Here is a 27413-nt window from a genome sequence, read left to right as displayed (position 1 = left end):
GATATTTTATGCAGTAAAATGCTGAAGCCAACTGCAAGAGCATCCTATTGATGTTGCCTGGTGTGCTTTAAGAGAATTCTTAGGTACTTGAAAAACACCTTAAATTTAAAATTGATATACAAAACGGATGATTTAGAAAGGGCAAACTTATGTTTGTATGTAGATGCAGATTGTGGAAGGGGATATACTCAAGATAGGAAATCAATTACTGGTTACTTTATAATATTTTCAAACTGTCCTATTATGTGTTGCTATAACAAGCAAAAGTGTATTGCACTTTCATCAACAGAAGCTAACATAAATGCTTTATGCAAAGATATTCAAGATGTTTTATGGATAAAAAATTTATTAAATGAAATTTCCAGTGTTAAAAATGTTTATATGTTTTAAGATTACCAGTCATGTTTTAAAAGTATTGTTATTGAAAACTTTTCAGGTAGGTTGAAGCATATAGATATAAAATTAAAGTTCATTCGTAAGACTGTTAAAGAAAATATTAAAATAGAATATGTACAATCAAGTTTACAAATCGCAGATATGTTAACTAAGGCTCTGTCCAAAACAAAATTCTATGAACTATTGTCGTTGAGCTGTTTAAAATTTGTGTAATTCTTCTATCTTTTCTATAATGTGCGTTTAAGGGGGAGTGTTGGGATATTTGTAATTGAATTTTTATTGGTTAAAAAGAATTATAGCTTTCTGTCATGTCCGATGCCTTCTGAAACTTAAACCTATTTTATTTGTTTATATTTCTTTTATGTTATTTTTGATTTGTTGTTTCCTCTGCCTTGTTTGTGATTCCTTAAAACATGATCGGCTGTAAATTTATATATATAACCTCTGTAAACGTTTCGCCACGTGTGTGTGTTTCTTCTTTTTGCTCTGTAATAAATGTTTGTTTTTCGAACCATGGCGTTTTAAATGTTCAACAGTATCATACCACGCATGTAATTTTTTCAATTTAATAAATATAAGCATGTGAAAGACTGCAAAATTCCACTTGCTTTATCACACAGGGATTGACATTTTTGTAATGAAAAGTTAAGTTTATCCAATGAAAGGTATTTTGTTGTACCGCTTAGCTTCTGCCCATTGTAAAACCATTGGAGCCGTCGTGTCTCGTTCATATTCTGCGCACGTTGAGCTGAGAAACCTGCAATAAATTATTTTGTAATTTAGTCAATTTACTCTTTAAAATATAAAATTTAATGACAAGCGGACATCAAATTTTACGAATGAAACTTAATATGTACAGAATTTTCTCTCAGAGCCTTATGCATGATTTCATCTTTCAATTAAAGAATTGAGGAAGCGAGATACACAATTTAAGAGTATGCTGTCACTTCATAAATTATGTAGCACAGCTAGGTATATATTAAAGAAAATATCTTGTAAAATGAGTGATGATAGGGCAAAATTTTCAATAGCAAAATTTTAGAACATTTATTATACAAGAATTATTTAGGTTTACAAACCATTTATTTTATGTCGTTTATCTATACCGTCTTTCTCTCTTCCAGTTTTCTTGCTAAAATGTTCATTTAAATTTCGCGCATATCCAAGTGAGGTAGAAAGAAATATTGTTTATAGGAAGGTTTTAGATTGTAGAATCACAGCATGTTCGCCTACTGAAGAGCGCTGTAATATCTTGTTATTTAATAAATAAATATAATTATTGTTGAAGTGGCAACGTCATATTTGTATTAAACCGTTACTCAGTAACGTGAGATATTGTTTTAAAAAAGATGAGAATTCTGAAGATTTTTACAGCTAGGATTAGTATGAAAATTTTGCCACTTAAGAATTGTATAAAATTTTGTCTATCACCGTGACTAGAAATAAAATTTATGTTCTACTAAGAAGATTGTCTGTTTTGTAAATTACTGCAAAATACATTACAGTCTTAATTAATTGGAGGTTCCACCGAGATCCTGGAAATTAGGAGTGCAATTATCAATTTCGATGGTACTGGTCTCCTAATCCCAGAAATTTGCTGAATTTTTCAGAACAAGTTTGCTGATACCAATTGCCGAGTTTGTTTATTTCAAGGAGAAATGGATGTAAGAAGTCTGCCGTTTTAAAGCCAGATTTGAAGCAGATCATTCAAAGGTTATCTTCTGTGTTTCTATAACTTGCGTCCGAGCAAAAATCTGTCAAAACAGGAAACAGGATACTGCTGATCTCTGAAGATAAGATTAACTTTTGGTTTTCTTAAAAAAGCTTTTATTGAATTTTAATACTTTATTTCAGAATTATAGTTTATCGTGTAAGATTTTGTTTAAAAATAACTGACACTAAAATATTCAGCTTAAAATTATAATTGATATTTGTGGTAAAGAAGTATTTTGAAATTATTATTTATGCTTTACTTACTAAAAAAAAAAAAAAAAAAAAAAAGAGCTGCTAGCTGAGTTTTTGAATTTGTTGCCAAGCAGGCGCGTGGAAAATAAGTAGCAACGTCAAACTGACGTGTGATTTGATTATACTGCACAATTGGCAAAAGTTTTTTTCTTAGTTCTCGCCATACAGGCGTGTGGTATATAGTAACGTCATCCCGACATATTAAAGATTGTATATTCTAAAAGTTGAATTGCCAAACTGGCAAAAAATTGTTTTTGTTATCGCCAACGAGGCATGGAGATAGATAGTAAAATCGTCAAACTGACGTGGGTAATTGCCTAACTGGCAAAGGTGTTTATATAGTTATAGCTAATGAGGGTTGTGAATACTGAGTTAAAACGTCATCCCGACGTAGTATTATAGTATTTTGTGCCAACCTGGCAAAGTTGTTTAAATAATTCTCTCCAATTGGTTAGTGTGAATTTCGTACTTGAGAAATTAAGTCTCGCGAAAAATTATATATTTTTAATACAAGTACGCGCTTTTAGATTGTATTGCAAAAGAAAGCCTAATAAAGGTAACTTGTACTAATTCAGAAGTCAAACAACAAAAATCAGCGTTAATTTACAAAATTTTCACAGGACTAGTTTCGATGGTTTCACCGAACCACCATCTTCAGCTGCAAAACCGCAAATGAACAAGATAGGAAATAATGTTTAGATAAGATAAGAAAGCCTGGACAAGAATAAGCAAGTGGCGCCATCTGTTGGCGAAACCAGAACTAAAACATAATTTCTCTAAAAGCCGAAGGCAAATTTGGATTGGAATTAGGATCGTTAACTAGAACAGAAAGATTTTTATGAATGTGAAATGCCTCTAGAAAATCCAGTTCTCCAATGGAAGATGTTTTTTGAATAATTTTGGCAGCAGAAAAATTGAAAGTGTGATTTTCGGACCAACAATGTTGAGCAATAGAAGACTTCTGTGTTTCCTTTTTTCTAACATATGCCTCATGTTCTTTGACGCGAAATTTTAAGGCTCTCTTAGTTTGGCCAATGTAAATTAAACCGCACTGGCAAGGAATCCTATAAATACCCCAGGAATTCATATCCGGAATGGGGTCCTTGAGTATAGAAGTTGGAATTTTATTGATGGGAGAATAAACAACCCGAAAGTTAAATTTCTGCAAAATATGTGCAACTTTATAGCTAATTGATGTAAAGAAGGGAATGACAACATAATTTTTATAATCTCCTAAAATAAGAGTGTGGCTTTTAGTGTGTTGAGATGAGAATTTTTTAACTGCTTGATTAATAATGTTGGGTGAAAAACCCCTGTCAATAGCTATTGCTTTTAAATAATTTAGTTCTTCATCAAGGGCTAGTTTGGAGGAGCAAACTTGAAGAGCACGGAAAACATAGGAATAAAATGAAGCTAACTTTTGTTTAGTCGGATGACATGATTTAAAGTGTGGTGGAAGGCAAACCGATGAAGGTTTACGGTAAACTGTAGTACTGAAGTTGGATGTGTTACGTGTGACCAGAATGTCGAGAAACGGAAGAGAATTGCAAGTCTCAAGTTCAAAAGTGAACTGAATAGCAGGATCAATAGAATTCATTGTTGAAAGAACTCTATTTAAATCATCTTTATTACCTTCAAACAGGGTAAAAGTATCGTCTACGTAGCGGAACCATGCCGGAAAGTTTAAAGTTTCAAATAATTTTGATTCATAATAATGCATGTAGATATCAGCCAGGATGGGACTGAGGGGGCTTCCCATGGCTAATCCCTCAGTTTGCTTGTAATATTTATTTTGGAAAACAAAATATGTTTGTTTCAAACAGAGTTGAGTGAGAGAAATTAGCTCATCAATTTCGATGCAAGAGAAATGAAATTCGCGAAGTCTGGTTTCTAGACATCTTAATGCACCCTCCACCGGGACATTGGTGAATAATGATTTTACATCAAAAGAAACCATGAGTAAATTACGAGGAGAAATGTTTTTAACCTTTTTTACAAACTCTATTGAATTTTTTATGGTGTAAATGTTATTGTCTAATAGAGTGGAAAATCTAGAAACTAAATATTTAGCTAATGGATACGAGGCAGTACCTAAATTTGATACAATAGGGCGGAAAGGAATACCACTTTTATGAATTTTGGGAAGAGCATATAATCTGGCACAATTCGCAACAGATGGGATAAGCGAATGTTTTAAGTTACTTGTGTCAACATGTCATTCTTAGCTAGGAGTAAAAAACAGGATTTAAAAGTACTAGCAGAAGAGTTAGGTTTAACCGTGAAACCTGAATTTAAGATTGCTCAGTTGCATAAACTGATTACTGAAAGTCCCGATTATGATGAGGAGTTTACTCTAGAACTACTGGCTGCAATTAGAGAAGAAAGGGAACGAAAAGAAGAATGCGAAAGAGAAAGAGAAAAGGAACGCGAAAGAGAAGAAAGAGAAAAAGAGCGCGAAAGAGAAGCTAGAGAAAGAGAAAAAGAAAGCAAAAGAGAAGAAAGAGAAAGAAGAGAAGAACGCGAAAGGGAAGAAAGAGAAAAAGAACGCGAAAGAGAAGAAAGAGAAAAGGAACGCGAAAGAGAGGAAAGAGAAAGAAGAGAAGAACGCGAAAGAGAAGAAAGAAAAGAAGAGCTTGAAAGAGAAGAGCGAATTGAGCCTTTGAGCTACAGAAACTTCAGTTGGAAGCAATGGCTGCCACAGCACAGCCGGTAGAAACTACGCAGTTACCTAAGCAGCCTTTAAAAATCAGAATTCATGATGTCATGCCACATTTCAATCCTAAAGAAGATGAAATAAGTTTATTTCTGGTGTTATTTGAGCGTCAGGCTAAAATAATGAATAAACCTGCTGAAAATCAAGTGACTCAACTTATTTCATTGCTGCCTCCTGACATTGTTCAGCTTATTGCTAGAGAACCAGAAGAGGACGCGAATAAGTATGAATATGTAAAAACTTTACTGTTACAACGATTTAAATTGAGTGCGGAAAAATTTCGACAAGTATTTAATAAACACCAAAAATCTACTGAAAGTACTTGGTATGATTTCTACTATGAATTAAAGAATTATTTAGAAGGATGGCTTAACGGATTAAACATTAAAACTTTTGAACAGCTAAAAGATCTCATGCTGGTTGATCAAATTAAAAAGCATAATTCTGATTTCAAAGAACATTTTATGGATCAATGGACAACCATCATTTTACCTACTGAAATGGTTAAGAAAATTGAAGATTTTGAAGATGTGAGAAAAACAATAAAACCGAAATTTTCTGCCAGTCAGACTGAGAAAATTAACAAAAGATCATTTAAACCGCGTTATGATAATTTTGTGAAAAAATAGAGCATCCGCCTCATTTTAAGCATTCTGATAAATGGGATGATTCAAAATACAAGAAAGATCATCAGCAAAAGAATCAGTTCCAAAACAAAAACCAAGAAAATTTACATGACAAAAGATATCGCCCACGTTGTTTCGAGGGTGGATCATACGAACATTTTAAGCCTCAGTGTCCTCGCTTAAAACCAAATGAAAAGATAAATTGCGTATCTTCGAATGATGATTTGTTAGAGACATATACAATTAACGGTTTAGTGAATGGGTATGAAATGCCTATTCTTCGAGACACAGGAGCCACTGTTGATGTTATTTCTCGAAAATACATTGATAACGCAAAAATGACTGGAGAACATGTCTGCGTGCAATATCTTTTAAATGACCATTTAGTGTGTCTACCGTTAGCGGAAGTTGAAGTTAATTGCGAACTTGGTCATATAAAGACAAATGCAGCCGTTGTTACAAATGATCCTGGCAGATACGTATTGGGTAACAAAACTGCCCACTTGTTCAGAGATAAACAATTCTTAAATTTAGAAAAGATAAATGTGGTTTTGACACGATCTCAAGTAAAACGATCTCGTGAAGAAGATCGAAGTAGAGACACTAAAATGGGAAAACCAGAAGCACTGTCTGTTATTGAGACTGATGAAGATATTTTAATGCAAGCTGACGATAAAGACAAAGAAATGAAGAAAGTAATTAATGTTAATTCTAAGGAATTAATTGAATCTCAGCATCAAAGTAGAGATCTAGCCTCATTGCTTAGAGAAGCTAAAAGCGAAAATTTCAGAAACACAAATGATTTCAAAGAAAAAGAAAACGGTTTGTTTGCGAAAAACAAAATAGATAAAAAGGGAAATGAAAGGGAATTAATTGTTATTCCTGAAAAATATAGGGATCAAATGCAGAACTATACATCTTTGATACAGAACCAAACAAATAATAGTACTAAAACTCAAGGTGATTTGGTCAATACTCACCCTCCTAAAAGTCAAGCTCCTGTCAATGCTTCACAGAAATCTGACAAATAATCTAAGCATTCATCTCTTGATGAGAAAACTGAAGTTTTTTTATATGGAAGTTGACTCACCTTATTTACCTGGTAATTCATCTTCTATGGATCATGTGTATGATTATTCCTCTACAAGTTCCCCATTTCCTTCTTCTCCAAAAAGTAAAGATGTGTTTGACAGTTCGTTAGCAGCAGATCAAAGAAATTCTTATAAAAGAACTCATGAAGGTGCTTCTAAAGCTGAGAAATTAAAAATACATTCAGAATATAAGCTCGCGTCAGAAAACTTAGCAAAGAGGCATAAACATGACAGAGGGTACTCAAAGTTGCCACATTCAATGAGAATGCAAGTAACAGATAAGAACAAAGGTTCATCTCGCAACAAACAAAAACTATCTGAAAAGAAAGAACTGACAAAATTAAACGATTCTCAGTTAAAAGTTCCAGATGAATTGCCAAGTTCTGGAGTTGAGATGCAAGTCAAAAAGAAGTTTTTAAAGAAACTAAACAGACAAGAGCAAGTTGTTGAAGAAGAAAAACTGCCACAAAAGCCTCTGTCACACTAACCTGATTTCAATAAGGAGTTTATTTTGCAAACTGATGTTTCAGACTCTGGTATGGGTGTCATTTTAGCTCAAAACGATGAACGAGACAATGAACATCCAGTATTATACCTCAGTAAGAAGTTTACAGAAACTGAAAAAAGTACTCTACGACAGAAAAGGAATGCGCCGCCATAATATTTGCTGTAAAGAAACTTCAATGTTATTTAGAGGGGCACACTAAATTCCTCATCATGACCGATCATAATCCCTTAGTTTGGCTCAAAAATAATGTGAGTCTAAATCCACGACTTATGAGATGGGCACTAGTACTACAACCCTACAATTACACGATCGTTCATCGAAGTGGTAAAACCCATAAAAATGTAGACGCATTAAGTCGTACTCCGTGGCCTGATTAAATAATTTGTTTCTCTATATAGATAAAAAATATTCTGTTCCTTCATCTCTTCCTTAGTGTATGTTATTATGTTATATCTTGTATTTCAATTCTGTATTGTGCTGATATTGTTGTTTAGAAAAAAAAAAAAAAAAAAAAGAAAAAAAACGTAAACTTTAATTTATAAAAATCTAAATTAAAGTTTATCTGGATGGGGGAGAGGTTGTAATATCTTGTTATTTAATAAATAAATATAATTATTGTTGAAGTGGCAACGTCATATTTGTATTAAACCGTTACTCAGTAACGTGAGATATTGTTTTAAAAAAGATGAGAATTCTGAAGATTTTTACAGCTAGGAGTAGTATGAAAATTTTGCCACTTAAGAATTGTATAAATTTTGTCTATCACCGTGACTAGAAATAAAATTTATGTTCTACTAAGAAGATTGTCTGTTTTGTAAATTACTGCAAAATACATTACAGCGCGTTATCAGATGACTTTCTTGATAGCAGTTTATTTAAGGCGCAGCGTTGTTCTCGCCATTAAGCTTGTCACGTCGATATTGGGTCTGAGCCAATTTGCGTGCATTCCATCTGTATAGTCTTTAGGCTAAATTACAATCTAATTCCTACATAGTTAACTTTAAATGCTTTACTTTGAGTTACGTCAAGAATGCTGCCTGGCTATGGGAGCGAGAGCAGTGCCTTATGGTAACCTACTGATTTGAATAAAAGTTGCTAATATACCCTTTCCGAGTCTATATTATAATTTCCAAGATACAGCGAAAGGTTGCTTATATTTTCAGAGGTTTCATCTAGTTTATGTTACGAAAGAGAGGGAGGCTCTATAGCTGTAAGAATATTGGGCAATTTAAGTACATACATTAAAAAAAATACTGAAGTAAAACAAAACGTAATTTCCATACATATGCCTCCGATATTACCAGAAACTAGAAAGTCATAAAAAGGAATAATGCAGATTACTGCAGATATTGTTCAAAAGGCTCACCGTTAGCAGTAACGCTCATAAGTACTCAATACTAAATATTTAATTTAAAATGCCAAAACACTGTAAGATTCACATCTCTGCAAACTTCGGTTATGAGACTGTTTAAATTCAAAGTCCTTGTACAAAGTCACTTAACTTGCTGCTTCAGAGAACTGCAAAATAACTATTTGAAATGTTTCATTCCTAAGAATGAGAGGGTCATTCCCCAAAACTTATCCTTTCTAAAGTCTCTCTTTCAGAGATGTGTTCAAGTAAATTGGCCGCTCAAGACATTGCAGGAAAAGAACGCTATTGCATTAAATATGGTCCAAAGATACCGTCAGGAAAATCAGTTATTGTATGCTAATAAAAAAACGTACTTTGTCCAAAGAAGGTACAATCATAAAACATAATCTAAGTAAACATGATTTGCAAAAAACACACAACGTACGTAAGAACTAAAGAGGCTGATATTTTCTGAATTTAACCTGGAGCACAAAGTCCGTCCTGCAGAAGACATCACTTAGCCCTCGCATACGGTGGCATAATCAAATAAAAACCATACGTGTTTCGGCAAAAGAGATGAGATTACCGGACAGTGTTAAAAACTTTATTCTTTTGTAAACATTAAATTAATTTAAAGTAATCAATTTTCAAGTTATTTGTAGTGAAATGCATTTTTTATATTATCGTCAATTTACTTCTTTTATTTTTCCCCTCGAATTACGATTTACTTAAGCATGAAGTCCAATGTTGGGGCTTTCGATGAAATACTTATTTCGCGACAATTATACAGGACAGGAAACCTCGAAATAAGCATCTATACCATCATGACGACTTATCTGCTTATTTGCTTATTACGTGGGTCCATCCACTGTTTTTGTTAGCATAAATTTAGGTATTTTGCATAATGAAACTCGAAAGGCATACGAAACGAACGTGCGCCAAGATATATATTGGCGAGAGAAAGTAAAGTTCGCGTGCAATGCAGTATATTCGATTTTCACCCTAACTACTTTTATCACGGCTAAAGGTCTAATTCAGTTAGTACTTTCTCTTTTCAGGTACCGTGTCAAAGTATGTTCCTGTTTTTTCTTATTGCCTAAATAGGTATGCTTGAAGATGTATGACTTATATTTGTATGTAAGTTATCTCCTTTTCGATAATTCAGTGTTTTAATGTCTGTGAAGATTATTACTTTTTGTTATGCTTAAGTTAAGCAAAATTCTCCTATTTTATTAAATAAAGATTTCGTAGTTAATTTTTTGACTTATGATTCTTTAATGAAAACTGCGCCTGAAGAAACTTATTCATTACTCCTTCAGTGCTAATGCACAAACCAACAGATTTCTATTTATTATAAATTTCTCAATATTTACATAATAAGGACAATATTACATAATTTGGTTATATAATAATACCAATAACATATCAATAATATATCAATAACATTAGCAACTGCATATTAGTAACATAATAGTTGTTTTTGGTAATATAGCAATTACTTTTCATTAAGTAAATACAATATAGTAATATTTATGCTTTTATATTGTCGCTGTTTATTGATAAATAGTTTATTAGATTTTGGAACTTTCGTCTAAGGAAGTTATGTTTTAGTAGTTGTTTGAACCATAGTTTGGCATTTTCTGATGTATATGGTTGAAAATGTAAATCTTTGATTATATCACGTTCAAGCATATAACGATCGATAGTTCATGTAGTTACTCACATGCATTTATCTATATGATGTAAATTAAAACGATGTAGATATGATGCAAAAGGACCATGGGCTGTTAAAAAAATGTTATGGTGAGGTTAGTTGAGATAAGATGTTTTGTTGGAGTAGATATGAATCTACCTATTTCTTCTTGTGACCATTTTTCATTCCATAGTGATAAAAGGTCTTTTTCTAAACTTGATTTTAAATAAGAAATTATTTAAAATTATACAGGAGCTAATCAATAAAGCCTCATGGTAACCTTTTTATTATTAGCACTATTGAAAGCGGAATTGTCTCGCCTGTTGATGTCCAAATGTCGCCAGGAACTGCTTAAATCAACTCATACTCGTTACTTAAGAGTAAACTTCTTTCATAATTCCCAATCCAAAAAAAATTTTAATTAAGTCTTACATCATAAACTTTGAAAACAGAATTTATGAGCTGAGTATTGTAAGTTAGATATGCCGTATATCTTATTAATTCAATTTCACATTTTAAATTATCACATTTCTTCAATAAATATCAGTTAAGATATTTAAAACATAATTACTTTTCCTATATATAATATGAATAAAAGCATGTGAAATTCATTAAGAATAAATATTAAACAGCTGATTCATTTTATATTACTCATTTTATAAATCTATTTTAAATGACGGTTTTTTCAACTAAACTATTTCTAGGTAATATTTTATAGACTTTATTTAATAAAGGAAATATTCCCAATTAGGTGGCATTTATTAAAATTCATGCAAAAGTGACTTACTTGTATCTCAAACATTTGACAACTGGATAATCTAACTTGTAGCACTTCCTATCGAGTAAATTGAAATACAAATTGCCAATCGTATTAGCAGTGCCTGTGTTAACCGTTTCCAAGCAGGAGTAAAATTCCTCATCACATCCGCAACTCAGCCTGAAATAAGTTATCAAATTAAGAATAACATGGAAAATTATAATGTGAATTTGTTACTCATTTTTTAGTATATGCATAGAATGAGAAACGGGGTATCACAATAATTTGTAAATTTAATAAAAAGATGGAACCTTTCTGTTGGTATATGAATACTATGCTGCTGTATTTATAAAACACTGGTTATTAATTCCCTGTTACTTTACAAAACTTTGAAGGCAAGGCTTAATTAACTTTCTTTCCTAGAAAGAAACTGTATCGATATATAAGTGAGACAGATATATCTTTGCATCGATTAATCTGTTTGAAGAAAGTGCTGCAGTACTTTCTTAGGGTACCAATAGTCTGTTTTCCGAAGGAGAGTAGCTGATAGAGAATTTACTCAGGCACAGAAATTCCATATGCATGTAAATTCTTGTAAATATTTAAATTCGCTTCGCTGCATTGGGTTTTTTTAGTGGTGCTGTAATATCGTGTATAATTTTATTTACTTATTGGTTTTTGTATTTAGGGTAATTGTTGTTAGGGTTTATTTTGTATACAATTGATTTTTGTCGTCACGTTGCTTGTATATAACAGTTTTTTGTACATAACAATTAATTTTGCGGTCACGTTGTTTTATATATAACAGTTTATTTCTTATATAGAATTGTAGATCTTTCATTCGGAATGCAGCAGCATTTAAATTGTTAAATTATCTCAATTAGAAGAAAAAATATAAACAAAACGTTCCTGATGGGCCTTTGCAACAATTTCTGTCACAAGCTTGACGAATTGTGGCGCTTTCTTGCCAACCTGGCGACCTTTCGGAAGTTTCGAGAGAACCTTTTTTTAAAGCTCCGATTTTCCCGAAGCGTCCAGAAGTCCATGCAACACATTATAAATGCGAGTTATTTATGTAAAACAGAGTTAAAACATACAGAAGAAATTTCGGAAAAAGTATTAGGGGAAGAAACCTGTTAGTTAAACGAAATTCTGATGACTTACTAAATGAACCACCAAGGCTAAAAAATAAATTTTATATTCTGATTGTTGCCATACTTAGTCAGAAAGATTCCGCTTCTAGTTTGTCATAGGTGAATCTAAGCCTAAGTAGTAGGATACTGAGACAGTGTGTAAATCGTAAATTATTCTTGGAAAAGAACCGTTATAACCTCTTCCTTCATTTTCTAGAATATTTTGACCATCCTTTTATCTTCATCAAACAGAACTTTTAAAATAGTGATGGCTACATTATTTATAAATTAAATTAATTAGTTAGTTATACATTATTTATAAATCATACATTTTTTACATTCTATTCTAGGTTCTACAAGTCAGTAACGTAGCGCTCTTGTTCTCTGGATAATGAAGTTTTCTTTCATTTTTAGGAAGATCTGTTTTATTTCAGTGACTCTCTTTCCCCAGAACTTTATTTAAAATCGGTTTTGCTTCCTCTTGCTGCAGCCTTTTTGATAACTTAAGAAAAATATATTCGTTTTTTAAAATAATTTTTTTGAACTTGGTGAGTTTTGTACTACTGCACATCTAGAGATCTGAGAACCCTCTAGTCTACGTCTCATAATCGATAGAATTATCTGAGGTTTTATTTTAGTTGACTGATTTATTGTTTTAGCTTTTCCACTTTTATCAGTTTCTACCAGGATGCAGTTTACTTAAAGTATGAATAAGCTTCTAGTTGCTAGGTTTTTGACAGCAGCAAGCTGGTGTTACTCTAAATTAGATTTTCTCCTGCTGCAACTTAGTTTTCCTGCAAAAGGTTTTGTTAGTCCCGATTTCTTCCAGAGCTTTTAATCAAGGTTAAGCTCGTTAATTTTGTAGTTTCCAATATGAACTGTGTTTGTTTACCGGCAAGTTAAAGGAGTTGGTGACCTTTCGGATTGAAGGGAGTGCATGGGGCAAAGCATGTTGCCAACCATTGCTCTATACATTTTACTTCCTTCTTAATATCCACTGTAAAAGCAGGATTGAAAATGAATTGTAAAGATTTTCAAAATCATAATGGTTGATGTTTTGAATATCCAGCAATAATGGTGTTTCTGATTAATTTATGTAAAGAGAAGCTTAAACGTTTCCTTGAAATGCTGAGCAAAAACGTAATCCTTTGCTTCTTCTTTTTACGGTTTTTTTGGCCATTTGTAATACATCAGAATTGCATTGGATATTTGTGAAATTTGCCGCCTATCTTCTCATTGATTTCCACTGTTACATTCGTAAAACAACTTTAAACGATTTTAATTTAAAGTACATCTGTTTGAAAAGTTTTCTCATTATTTGAAATTTTAATTGAATTAGTGGAAGATATTTGGTGTCAAATATAGCATATCTGGTACCGAATCTTTTGTTTTGTTTGTTTGTTTCTAGTCAGAGATTTTTATCTGATATAAACAAATATCGGAATAAATAGAGATTTTGCCTGTCAGCAATGCCTAAGATCAGCTTATTTTTTATCCGTATTATAAAAATACGTTACTCTTCAATGTAACTAAATGAATCATTGAAAAACAATTTTTAAAATATTTTTTCAAATATTTGTTCAAGGTTTTATTACTAACATTTATACATATTATTTCAACCATCTAAAATATTCTCTGATATATTCTCAATAATTTCGAATAATGCTTTTAATTCTTTTCACATAAACTGGCTACCAGGAAAATTATACTATGGCTTCTTTATGACCTTTAAATTTTCACAAGAGGGAAAAATATAAATATTCATGTATAATAAATTTTCGCCAAGGCTTTCCTGTGAGACAAGCATATTAGTTTATGGTCTCAACAAATGCAAATGCTCCGAAAATCTAGTGTAAATAGTTAATTAGGTTTTAAATTTGCCCTTGTAGTGGTTCTTGTAATATACCGTGTAATTGATGTATTTTGCATTTTCAAAATAACGAGTTAAAAAAGAAAAAAAAAACTTTTGTCTTTTAGAATATGAAGGGTGTTTATCAATTTTTGCAGTTCGTTTTAAAGATCAGTACTGATCTGTCAAGCTACCAGATGTACTGCGATGTTATCGACAATTCAAGAACTTTAGATGACTGTGTAAAAGCAAAAACTCTGCATGACTAAGTGTTTCTAATGTAACAGTGGAAAAAGCTAGAAAAGGTTTCGTACATAGCCCTTAAAAATCAATGTACAAAAGTCAAAGTCTCTAGACTCGAACTTTCTATTCGTCAGCTAACAAAAATACAAGCGTTTGCGATGGTGTTTCCAACTAAAACCATTTTTAAGGATGTCTCCAATTTTTGCAGATTGATCCGTTTTCGGGTGCTTTCGAGCCAGAAGATTATCTTAAATAATACAAATTTTGTCATGCTTGAACTGTTCTATATAAAAAAAAAGTCTCATTTTTTTTTCAGAATGACAAACCGTCCGGATAAGAGGAAGCATTTTGATTTTGGAAAAAAATCAAAATGTTTCCTCAAACCAAAATCAAAATGTTTTGACAAAATGGACCGTTTTGATGCTCTTGTTGAACAAAAACGTGATTCACCAAAATAAATCATCATTTGTGCCATTTTACAGACAAAGGTATATGGACCATTTTCTAGCTTCGAGAACATTCCGACGGGTATACTATATTTTGATACGCTGCAACTATAGTATTTTCTTCAAATGCAAATTTCCTATTCTAGAAAATAGAGGATCACTTCTCTATCACAATGGAGTTAATCAGTACTAACTGATCGTAATGAGCTCCCACATCATTGACTGTTTGACATGGGGAAGAGGATTTAGCATTGTTCAGATGCTTACCAACGTCTCTCGTCTTAATAATTTAATTTATACTATTGATTTTTCCCTAATACCTATTGATTTGTCCCTTTCGGGCTACATTACAGACAATGTTCTCCACCTGCCAGCAGCACTGCAGAAGGATAGTACTACATTTGCATTAATGATCATCAGTTTCGAATAACAAGAGAAACACACATCGAACATTTGAAGAGTTATTACTAAAATCAGAATTATATTTACTTCACTTCATATGGTACTTATTATTTTTAGTTATAGTACAGTTATAAGGTATTTCTCCTGCCTTCCTAGAGTGCTTTTGTGGTGTAGTGGTTCTGCACGCTGTGCCGGTATTCCAGAGGTCCGTAGTTCGATTCCCGGCGAAAGTGATTGCTAATTTTTCATCTCTGTCGCTTCGAAGAAAAATCCTAATGTCTCTACACAGTGTCTTCAAAGCCAAAAAATCATTTGTAAGAATACTGTACTTCAAGTAGGAATAATAGATATAATGTGCAACAAAATATAGTAAATATGAAAAACATCTTACAGAGTGAACTGCGAATCGTTGATTAAATCGCCTTTCTTCTCTCCAGATCTCAACATGTCATCACAGAGGTCATGAGCTCTGCAGCATTTGTCAGTCTCCGCTTCGCTCCCAAGGTCATCGTAGCTCTGAGCTTTATCACCCGCACCGCACCACTTTGTCCCTGAAAGATGTTAAATGAAAATATTTATCAAGATGAAAAAACCCGTATTTATTATGAAGGTATAAAGTTTAGTAAACCTCTTGGCTATCACAAACTGCATCCAAAGTATAGTTACTCTAGCAGCGAATTGTCGCTAAGTTTAAAATAACAACTGAACATTGAGAAGGGTGTAAAAGACCCTTTATTTAAAACTATGGAAGAAGAGAAGGCGCACCTGGTGCTTAGAAGCTCAGCCAGCGCTTATTTCGAAATAACTTATAGTAATATAATTTAAAATGTAAAATTTAAATTAAATGAGCTTGAGTCCAAGGCTACGCAGATCAATTAAACGTGAAGTTGGCTCACAAATCTAACAGGTGTGGATATTCAATATCGGTAATTATAATGCAAGGACGAAAACTACTTTATCTGAGCTACCAACAACTTAATAACGGGGAGTCGAAAAGCAGAAAACTCTATGTCTTACCGTCTAAAAACTCATCTTACATTCTGGCCTGGAAATGGAAGGAAGAAGTGTCAGTAAAGATCAAAATCTTAAAATAATTAACATAAAGGAACCTACAAAGATATAACTGTGGAGACTTCTAAATGCATCACAGTTGTCATGAATATGTAAAGAGAGATATGTTTATTATGTATCTGAGGTGCAAGTACATGAATAAATTTCAAAGGTCGTAATTTCAATAGATTAATTTCATTTTCTCAACAATTCTACTTGAAAATGTAACAGGCGATATATTACTGCATCTAAGTTTTATGATAGCAAATAATTATGTATATTTAAAACTAGACCCTGATAAATTTTGTAATTATATAGAGTAAAATCTTTTTTTTTTTTCAGAAGATATGTGCTTAAAAAGTGAAGATGCTAAATTATCGTTCGTCAATAAAGTTAGTGGTATATCATTAGACTGATATTACAAAGATTCCACATATGCATAAGATATTTTAATAAAGAACAAAAACGTACCTTCTATGAAAATATTATATTGCAAGGAGCATTAAGAGGGACAGGGATATTGCTATCGAAGCTTAGTGGTGTTATCGCTTTCAAAGAATTTTTTAAATTATGAAGCACATTTGCTAATACAACAGTATGAAAGTAGAGATGGTCTAAAATTTAAGATTTTTTTTAAATTCGATCATAACGCTGAAAACGTTTTCTATCAATCAGATCTTTCTCTTAAGAATAATAATAAAAAAGAAAAAAACTTATACTAAATGCTTAAAAAAATTTGATTATAACAAACTGGAAAAAAAACATTTAACTTTAAAAATACATAAATATTTATTAAAGGGAAAAAGTAGTTTTAAAAGGCTTTTAAATATGTAATGAAATCTCTTGGCTATCTAGGTCCATTCTTTCAATATAATTTGAAAAATTTAAACAGTTATTCAAATATTGTTTTTTTTTCCATAAAAATCGAAAAAAGATATTTGAATAACAGTTTAAATGCTTTACATTTCTTCTGGAATAATTTAAAATCAAGAAGTAGAAAGAAACGGAACTAATGAATAATTATTTTATCTTTAGAAACATTTATTTTGAGATTTATACCCATCAAGAAATGAAAAATTTTCACGAGAAAATTAAATGAGCGTGGCAGATAGAGCCACAACAAAGTTATATTGACAGTCCAGAGCCGCATAAATTGCAGCTGTCGCTTTCTTGTTTTAGTGAATACTGTCATTAATAAATAATAAAACTAATCTTTCTCAAATTCACTACTGTTTAAATTAGGATTCGAAATATTCGAGCAAAAGAAAAGAAGTGAAGCTTCGAATTCTAAAATCCTTTAAGGTTTTAAGAATTCGAGCATATTGGTATGTTATATCTGTAGTTAAATGCCTTAAAATTATTAAAGACTTACAAAACTGAGGATAGACAGCATCATTTGTCGAGCATAAGCTAATAAGCGCCCGTTGCCGAAAGAGCTTCGCTGTTGATCTGTAAATTTAATGTCTTTACCAATAAAGCTTTAAAATTTTGATTGCAAGAGTTGAATGGCTACCATGAAATATCATAACGTTTTAGGTATTATGCATTTAAAGTCAAAGCTAATCTCATAAATTAGGTCGCCGCTCAATCGAGATAGGGGTTAGCGAAGTTGAATGCCATAACGAAGGGTTCGGGCTCTAATCCCGGAGAAGACATGGATGTTTGTAAATTTATACTGCAATTGCGGCATGAGGGCACTCTAAATATGTGGCAAGCCAAACGTCTTGTCGAAAGGATATGTTAGGGGAAGAGGGGTTGGAAACCCTCGGTCCCCGGGTATTTTTCATCAAAATTGGGGGCGGAACTGAGCAAAGTCACACTGTAGAGACATTAGGTATTTTTTGGAAGCAGGAGAATTGAAAAATTACCAAACGCCTTCGCCAGGAATCGACTGCGAACCTCTGGAATACCAGCCCAGTGTGCAAACCACTACACCATGAAGTCACACTAGGAAAGCGGGAGAAATATTTTATAATACTGTCACCTGTTTGGTGCTCAAGGCTCTTGCCAGCGAGAGGCGTAATCTTGCACTCCTTGCTACGATAAATTTCGTGGGCTTGTTTCCAGGTATTCTATAAGACAAGTGAGATAATTCACAACAACAAAAATGAAGTAACCATTATTATCGCTGTTACGAATTAACTTTGTAATATTTATTAGTCCAAATGCGCTATTTGTCTTGACGCAAGATTTTGCTTTGATTCTCTGCAAATGTGTTTGTTTCATTTTTCTTTCGAGTCTGTTGCCTTACGGCAATTTTTTTCTTTTAGACGTAACCTGTTTGTTACTGCGTAACACATTAAACCATTTAAAAGCAATGGATGCAGTTCTTAAGATTATTATTATTATTATTATTATTATTATTATTGACTTAATCTGATTGATTTAAATACAAATGCATTTAATTCATGATATATCTAATTAAAAGCATTAAATGATTTTATAGCATTAAATGTGTTTATAGCATAGCTTTTATAGGATTTTATAAGTCTATATGAATATTTATCTAGTATCCTAGTAAATGTTTTGCTATCCCACTTGGTCCATTTCTATTGATAATCTCTACTGATAAACCATATCAAGGACGTCTTTTTTGATCATAAATCTTTCAGAATTTAAATTTTATGTGTTTATTTACATTTGATGAAGTATTTAAAAGTCTGTTTCAACACATAATTATATATTTCTTTCTAAACGTTTTTCGCGAATTTCATGGTATTTTTATGGTTTTCAGTAGTTTGTTAATCTCTAATTAGTTTCGAAATCTGCTTTCATAAACTTTATATTTTAGATGGATAATTAAATAATAATTAAGTCTATCTCTTTGAGTATGCAGTATACTAATACAAAATAAAAATTTCAAAAAATTGAAAAAAAAAAATTTAACAAGTTTGTAGAGACATTAGGAATTTTTTAAAGCAGGAGAGAGTAAAAATCAGCAACGCCCTCCCCGGGAGTCGAACCATGGACCTCTCGCATCTGTGCCGAGTGTGCTGGCCATTACACCACGAGGGCGTGCTGAGAAGGCGGGGGAAATACCTTATGTACTCCCCCTTTTAAAGGGTGACTAGGGATTAGGAGACCCAATCGCCAAATTCTCGTGGTGAAGAATCATTATCCATCACTTTTTAGTTCGGACTCTACTGTAGAGGCATTAGGTTATTTCGAAGCAGGAGAGAGGAAAAATGAGAAGCACCCTTCACCGGGACTCGAATACGCGCCGAGTGTGCTGGCCATTACATCCCGAAAGCATGCTAAGAAGACTGGAGAAATACCTTATAAGTCAAAAATTTAAAGTGTCTGTCTTGACAGCGGGCAAGCTCGGTCTTTATTAAAATCATGCTTTGGTGAACCAAAGATAAAACAAATCATTATGACAATCTAAACACATTTAAAGTAAAAAGGATAATTTTGTGCATCATCATGCCATAATAGCATAATATAAAATCAGTAAGCCAGACTTGCTGTATCTATTTACATTTGCACCATATTCGTTCTTAACCGGAGGAGAAAGAAAATAATTTTATGACTGAACATTTTATAACTGAACATATCAAACTAAACCAAAAAATCAATACGTAAACGTTACTAAAATTATTTACTTAAAAACTTTTCAAAAAAAAAAATAAATGTTATCTTGGGGGGAGAGGAACAGCTCCAGTATGATTTCACAGCAGTTTCAAATTTGTTTATCTCAAGATGATTTATATTGTAACCGGATAAAATATTCTTGAAACTCCTAAAACCTACTTCAGGTTTTAGAGCAACAGAATCCAAAATTCTTGAAGGAAAGTGAGTAAAAATAAGAATTAAGCCGAAAGCTATTGCGAATTCATTAAAATAACATTTAACATTATATTGAAAACTCTTGTTACTCTAGTGCTGACAAATGTTTTATCATTTTTGCCAAATTCATGCAACATTAGTTAAGACAACGCCTGTTAACCTATTAGAACAAAGACAGGAATACTTTGAATTCAACTAGCTATGGAAATGTGATTTATAGTTCAAAGTTTCCAAGTCCTCAAATTCTTTCTTCTGTCCACAGTCTCCGCAGACAAAGAATCATAAATGCGTTGCTCCCTGTTTCTTGAACTTTGTTTATTTCTCTCTCTACGATATTCAACTGCATCAGTAAAATTTCCCGTACTTGGTGCATTATTTTGATATCTCGAACTGTGTATGGAACACGGGCATGTCCTGTATATGAGTAAAGTCATCAGTGGTCATAAGACCGCAAAGTAACACCAGACTATCGACTTCGCAAAATGACAGTTAGCCGTTTTTTTAGTACTTTTACAACAGTCAGTGATCAAAAGGAGACAAAGTGTATGATTTTTTTACATCTTTTGCTCTTATCTCTATGAATGATACTCAACTCATGGACTCTCAAATGCGAGGCCCTTTATGAGATTCAATGAGGCCTTGGTAAGAGCGCGATAAATTACCGCTGAACACCAGAACACACAACAAAGCAACAATCAGATCATGCTAGAAAGTATTCACACCAATTTCATAGAATATCATCTCTTAGATACTACTATTTTATTATCCAAAGATGAGGAAATATTGTAAATAAGTCATGAATCTTTTTTAACTTTTCTTTTTTATCTTTAAGGTATTAAAATTGCCTTTGATTACTCAGACAAATAATTATGTAAAGAAATTAAAATTAAAATTATCTTTTTAGCTATCACATTTTCCTACGGCATTCTTACCTCATTGTTTAAATATTACTTCAGATTTATTGATGTTTTATTTGCGATGAACAACGAAGTGATTAAATATAATTATCACTAATATTTTTGAAAGAGAAAAAACGTCAGTGTATCTCCAATTACCTGGGAAAACTGTACTTGAATTATGTGGCTCTGATTTCCATTTTTCTAAAGTCTCCGGAGAAACCCTCATTTCTGCATCACTTGAAATTGGTGTTCGTCTTCTGCTTTCACTAAAATATTCGAGGCCATGAAAGTCACTGCGAGAAGTTCTTGCATTGCTGCGTAGAAACTCCAGGCAGTTTTTTAAGTGGTCTCTCATTTCGTTCACGCTTGGTTTACTGATTTGATCTTCCCCTCCTTCCTGCAAAACGTCTTTGATGACCGCCCTAGTTAGAATTTCTTATTTTTAGATAAAAATAAAAATAAAAACTCTTAAAGCTTTCATTTGTTACATTTTATAAAAGTAATATTTATTAAATCTGGAATGTTTAAACGAAATATGTAAACGACGAAAGCAATTTTCTGACTTGCAGTTAAGCAACATTCTTGAGACACAAAACAAAATCACTTTTAAATATAGGTAATATGTTAGTCAAAGAATGCAGCATATTAAATTATAACATTATGACATTTACATATATATGTCATATTAAGTATTTAAAATGACAAATGGAATTAATACAGAAAGATTTTATATAAAAACCCCGGATGCTGATGAATGAAGAAGCTGAAGAGCTGATGAATGTAATTACATCTATAAGATCGTTTGACTATATTATAGTATTTCTTCCGCCTTCCTAGCATGCCTTCGTAGTGTGGTTTGCACGCTTGGGTGCGTATTGTAGAGGTCCGTGGTTCGATTCCCGGAAAGTGCGTTACTCATGTTTCATCACTCCTGCTTCAAAAATACCTAATGTCTCTACAAGTGGTGCCCTAACTGAAAGGGTGGTGGATGATGATTCTCCACACCCAGGATTCGGCGACTGGGTCCCCTAAGAACCGCAGTCGACCTTCAAACGGGAAAATATATAAGGTATTTCTTCCGCCTTCTTAGCATGCCTTCGTAGTGTAATAGTCTGCACGCTGAGCACGTATTCCAGAGGTCCGTGGTTCGATTCCCGGTGAGGGCGTTGCTCATTTTTCATCACTCCTGCTTTAAAAATAACCTAGTAGCTCTAAAATACTATGGGCATTTTCTGATTGTAATTTGAAAAAATTTCCGATCGAGATGCATTGGAAAAAGGATCATAGGATAGAGGTACGATTTTGTAAAAGAAATCAGATTTATAAGTGATTCTACATGAAACATCTTTCCATTAATTTAGTCCAATAATCGACTTAAAATTCTGTTCTGCTCTTAGAAAACCCTTTCTTTTTAAGATTTTTGAGGTAGACTGCATTTTTATTGCTTATTAGAAGGCACAGTATTCTTTGCCATACGTGGCCTACCATCCGCCTGATGACATACCGTCGTGAACCGTAATCAGAACCGAAGAAACTGATAACATTACCGTACTAAGCCATATTACGAACATCTGTAGATAAATAAAAGAAATTACATGTACTTACTTTTATTACATTACCTGATTATTAAAATCGATTAAATAACATTACTAGAAGAATTCACTTATGTGGTCTTTACGAAGATCTATCGTATCTCTCGATGGACGTTATTGCACTTAAACATAATAAAGAAGTAGTTCAAGCAATCCTGTATTACATCTAACGATGAAAGCAGTCCTACTTCACATTCATCAAAAATCGTCATTTTACTACATAATCAAATATAAAACAACACTGATAATCATCTCATTTTACTTTCACAAAAACATTGTCCTGATGCCTTTCAACAAGGCCAGCGGTTAACAACCAGTTATATTTGTGAACTTAAGCATATGCTATATTATATTTATATCTGAACTCAATTCAAGAGCATGTTTGAAATTTTCAGTTTTCGCTTTCTTTTACAGTGACGAAAACGCTTTACAGTTTCTCCGTATTACATCGAAGATACGCTTATTAAAGTATGTTCTTTACACAATTGTCGTTTTATATGGAAGCTAGGAATCTGGCAACACAGACAAAAATGTTTGCTTAAATTCTAAGGTAAATATCCTAATAGAGATTGAAAACTTTGATATGTAGCAGACAAATGTAACTAGTCCCGTGAATCGCTATAACCACTGGACGATGCGATAAGTTTTCTTTAAAATAAAACTTTTAAATGAAGCGCTTAAACTTTCTATGAACTCCTAAAATTAAGCTGCTTGCTTATTTACTTCTATACAAGAAAAAGTGTAGTTTATAGATTAAAATATCTGATGTGTACACTACATGACCTCCTCATACGGAATATTAAATTATACGCATTTTTTCTTGCATTTCATTTAAACTTATTGGATTGAATTAAATCTACTTCGTCGATAGCGGATAAACCACAATAGAATAAATGCACTCTTCGAAATTCACTATATATATGTTTACCATTAAATCTATTTCGATAGCGCATAAACTACAATAGAATAAATGCACTCTTATTATCTAATCATTGCACATGTTATATTCAAATACTATAATAAATCTAAAGATTATAAAATGTATGAAAGAAATTAAGTAAAGAACAACAACAAACAAACAGTCTTTCACAGGCGATTGAATATTTCTCATTCAAATAAGTCAGTTTTCACTTCGCGACAAGGCAAAAATACATAAAAACTTAAAATATCTGTATTAAAAATTATGAAGTAAATCTTAAACACTTAGTTCTTCGAATAAATTCCAGAATGGATCAAGCATGATTTAATTCGCAATAATAAAAGAAGGCGTTATCTTTCTTATTGCGGAGCTTACTTTTTCTAGATTAGCAACATATCTACTATTCTGCTGTTTCAAATGTACACAAGCATGGCCGCCATTTCAAACATAATTAGGCTTAGTGTCATTTAAGCAACTTTTAAATTGTTGATAATTCTAAAAATATTGCATGCAGATTTACTAAAATCATTAAAACCTTAGCCGGAAATAAGAACTACATAATTAAATTATTTTTAAAGCAAAAAGTTCACAATTTGCAAACATGTAAGAATAAAAAAACTGAGATTACTGAGCCGAGTAACAGACTAGATATATATATATATATATATATATATATATATAATACATATATTTGCATACTTTTGGTGCAGCCGATTACAACCAAATACGAGATGCTCATCTACATAGCAATCCTATATACAAAATTTCAAAGTTCTGAGCCTACTCGTTTTTGAGTTATGCGAGATACGTACGTACATACGTAATTACACACAGACGCCACGAAAATTTCTCGTCAGAATTCATTTTAAATCAGTTTTATAATTTTTTGGGGGTACAAGAAGTTCTTTACTATGTCCTTACGTACGGATGTCATACAAAAATATCGTTAAATTCATTCAATAGCGGTCAAAATGGATATTGTCGTTGAAATATGATGCCTGAAGTTTTTCGCGATTGCAATACTTCCTTTTTACTTCATACAAGGAAGTAAAAATGCATCAAGACATTCATTCTTGAAGTTATTCCTTCCGAAAGCAATTTCCTTCAACGAACCACATGTGTGTATGTATGATCATGTCAACAAACCGATATTGAAAGAAAAAAAAAGGTCGCAACCGTATGTATACATCGCAATTAATAAAATATCGTAAGAGTATTCCGTTGATTTACTGTAATAACTTTCTATTTCGTTCGAGTAAAAAATTTAAGTTACTGCTATTTTTACAGTTTAAGATTTTTAAGAGTAATTCAAACTTAAAAAAAAAAATACTTACTCATCTGTGTATATTTCACAATGTTCTACTTGTTGAGGATCATCATTAACAAATGTGATTATCAGAAGAACTTCGCTGCGATCGTTAGATGGTTTCTGAAGAAAAATCTTCTTATTTTGAGCATTTGTCAGAACTACCAACGAGCAGAATAGGAATCCAAAGAGAGATCGCATAATTGGTGCGGTAAGCTACTTGAAAAGAAGATAAATGGACAGAATTTTAAAACACATGAAATTTCAAATATTAAAATACTAATATGAAAATAAAGAAACATTCATTTGGGTGTATTCTTTTAGAACTTTAAAGAAACGTTTTATGGATTTAATATTCAGCTACATGAAATGCATATGAAAATATGTTATGGCTATTACGCAAACACCTCAATCAATTTGTTGCCTGAAAATGTGACAAGACATCGAAAACACAGACGGTATAATTTAAAATAGAGTTGTATTATTTAATAGAATAAATGGCATGGAGTTGATTATATTATGCAGCATCCTATAAATAATGCTAAACAAAATGAAGTTTCTTTCAGAGGCAGCCAACCAGTAGCTTTGAGAAATATGAAAAATAAAAAAAATATCGTTCTTGAACATTATCTGCATAAAACAATCACATCTACAGCAGCCTAAAACCAACTCGAATAGTGAGTTCTTAGAAAGAGATTATTATAGGTTATTTTAATCTCTGTCATTAAATAAGTGATGAAGAATCTGTATGTGTGTATATGTTCGTTGTATTGTCGAGCAACATAGCCTTCTAGAGCCGCCAAAGGTCGAACACGCATAGATTTCTACCCAAATATTTGCACCTCAAAGCCAAATTTTAAGCTTCGAATTTTCTTTTTATTTATTTAATGTTCTGTGCGAATTTAATGGCACCGTGATTAACAAACGCAACGATTTTAAAACAATGTTTTGACGCTTGGCAAAGCGTAAGATGCTCCTATTTCAGATTTTAATCAGAAAACTTTGCTATTAAAGAAAAGTACTGTCGCTTAGAAAGCGTTATATTTGTCTTCAGATTTAATAAAGATATTCAGTAATATAAAAGAAATGTGTTTTCACTGCCCGTAATAGAAATTTTTTAAGTTCCATGTGCCGGTGCATTGTCATTCAGCAAAGCGTACGATATTTTTCTTTCAAATTTAATCGGTCTGTTTTTGATTAACAAACCAAGCGATTTAAAAGCAACAAATTCTTCATCTCGATTATTATTGATTAATGGTTGGAGCTATAAAATTACATCAGCTGAATTCATTAAAATTACAATTCAGTAATCGTTGCTTGTTAAAATCATTTCCATTCCAAATATTTCCATTCCTAACTTAATTCAGCGGCTGATTTTAATAGACGGCAATTTGTGTATTGAAAATCGCGATACCAGTTTTAAACTTTTCAAGTAAAATAATAATAATAATCCCAAAATGACAATTAAAAATGAATATTTAAATGAAAATATTTACGCAATTCTAAAACACATTTTGGTTTTATATTTTTACAGATATATTTTTATAATTATGTTCTTGATGAAATTTTACCTTTTACAAACAACTATTCAATGTGCGTTTGTTTCATATTATTCAACGACAGTTTTTTAGCTGTATTCTCAAATTATAAGACCGTTGGTAGATTTTTGGATCACAGGTTAAGAGCTTCGCTTAGAATTTTCCGTGCGTTTCTGTATTCGACTTATGTTAGCATGTCATCAGTTTACAATTCCTCTGAGGCTTCTTCCCCATAAATAACATATTTTGCGGAAATAATTATAATTGTAATAAGAATGCGCATCATCATTGGAAAATATAAGGTGAGGCAAATAAAAGTGGCCAAGAAAACAGTGTAACTCTGTTCTCCGGGCCACTTATATTTGCCCCTCCCTGTACATAGTCCTGAAATGAGTTCAACTTAATGTGAGGCAGGATGGGATATTCTCGAAGAAAACTATGTTATTTCATAAGATATAACAGTATCTTATAATGTACTAAACGGAAGCTAAATAAGCATTATCTTGCATATAAATCATTAAATAATGCACGCGAATGTCCCTTTTTGAGAGCCTTTACGAGTTGAAGAAATTAGTACATTGGCTAATTCTCTACAATTTTAGTGAACAAGCTTACATTGCAAAGAACTATTTTTAATGAGTGGGCGTATTTTCAAATAATTAAATACAGTCAAACCATTTTCAGCTAATAGCGGTTTCGCTAATTTTCTTTCTAAAGTTCTGCGATAAACTAAGTAGTTTAAGTTGAACCATGAAATTTTGTTATAACATATTAACTCAAGGATATTGTCTAACACATAACTTAATCAATAATATGTCCATGAGCTTGATTTCCTTTATTTATAATCAGGGAGATTGTTCAAGTTACGTGCTGAAATGTAAATTGATAAAATGAATTTTGAGTTTCGTTTATTCAGTAATAATTGCATATTTTGCCTAAGCAGGCATCCTTCCTTCAGTTAAAAGTATTCAGAAGAGCATCGCAAAATCTTACCTTTGTAGTTGAATTCAACAAGATGTTTCTCACATTGAAGAGAGTAGTAGCAAAGAATTATTAATATCTATCTGCCTTATTTAAACATAAAAATCTTTTTATACATCTACAATTTGAGATTTTATGCATGCAATTTCATTTCTGTCATCTATTGTAT

The 27413-nt window shown here is 32.2% G+C and overlaps 1 protein-coding gene across 1 annotated transcript; it reads right to left on the bottom strand.

Annotated features, from left to right (window-relative positions):
• Nucleotides 1-948: 948 nt before the first annotated feature.
• Nucleotides 949-27413, bottom strand: LOC118195049 (uncharacterized). The gene is made up of 6 exons (XM_035366280.2): nucleotides 27257-27413; nucleotides 24754-24941; nucleotides 21065-21330; nucleotides 15565-15724; nucleotides 11131-11280; nucleotides 949-1153 (listed from the first exon to the last, which is right to left on the bottom strand). The coding sequence occupies exons 2-6, from the start codon at nucleotides 24924-24926 to the stop codon at nucleotides 1048-1050; spliced, it is 855 nt and encodes a 284-aa protein (XP_035222171.1). The 5' UTR covers nucleotides 24927-24941; nucleotides 27257-27413; the 3' UTR covers nucleotides 949-1047.

This window comes from Stegodyphus dumicola, chromosome 1 (assembly GCF_044657685.1).
Source record: "Stegodyphus dumicola isolate Sdum_Otavi_A_Nest chromosome 1, ASM4465768v1".
NCBI lineage: Eukaryota > Metazoa > Arthropoda > Arachnida > Araneae > Eresidae > Stegodyphus > Stegodyphus dumicola.
The sequence above is the reverse complement of the archived record's forward strand: the minus strand, read 5'-3'. Positions and strand labels throughout refer to the sequence as shown.

Bases quoted from the DNA above. Each gene is read 5' to 3' on its own strand.
- LOC118195049 (XM_035366280.2), bottom strand. From the start codon at position 24,926: ATGCGATCTCTCTTTGGATTCCTATTCTGCTCGTTGGTAGTTCTGACA. The intron at 11,281-15,564 runs GTAAGATGTTTT...AACTTATTTCAG, and splicing joins AACGATTCGCAGTTCACTCT to GCTGAGTTGCGGATGTGATG. The intron at 1,154-11,130 runs GTAAGTCACTTT...AATTTATTGCAG, and splicing joins GTCAAATGTTTGAGATACAA to GTTTCTCAGCTCAACGTGCG.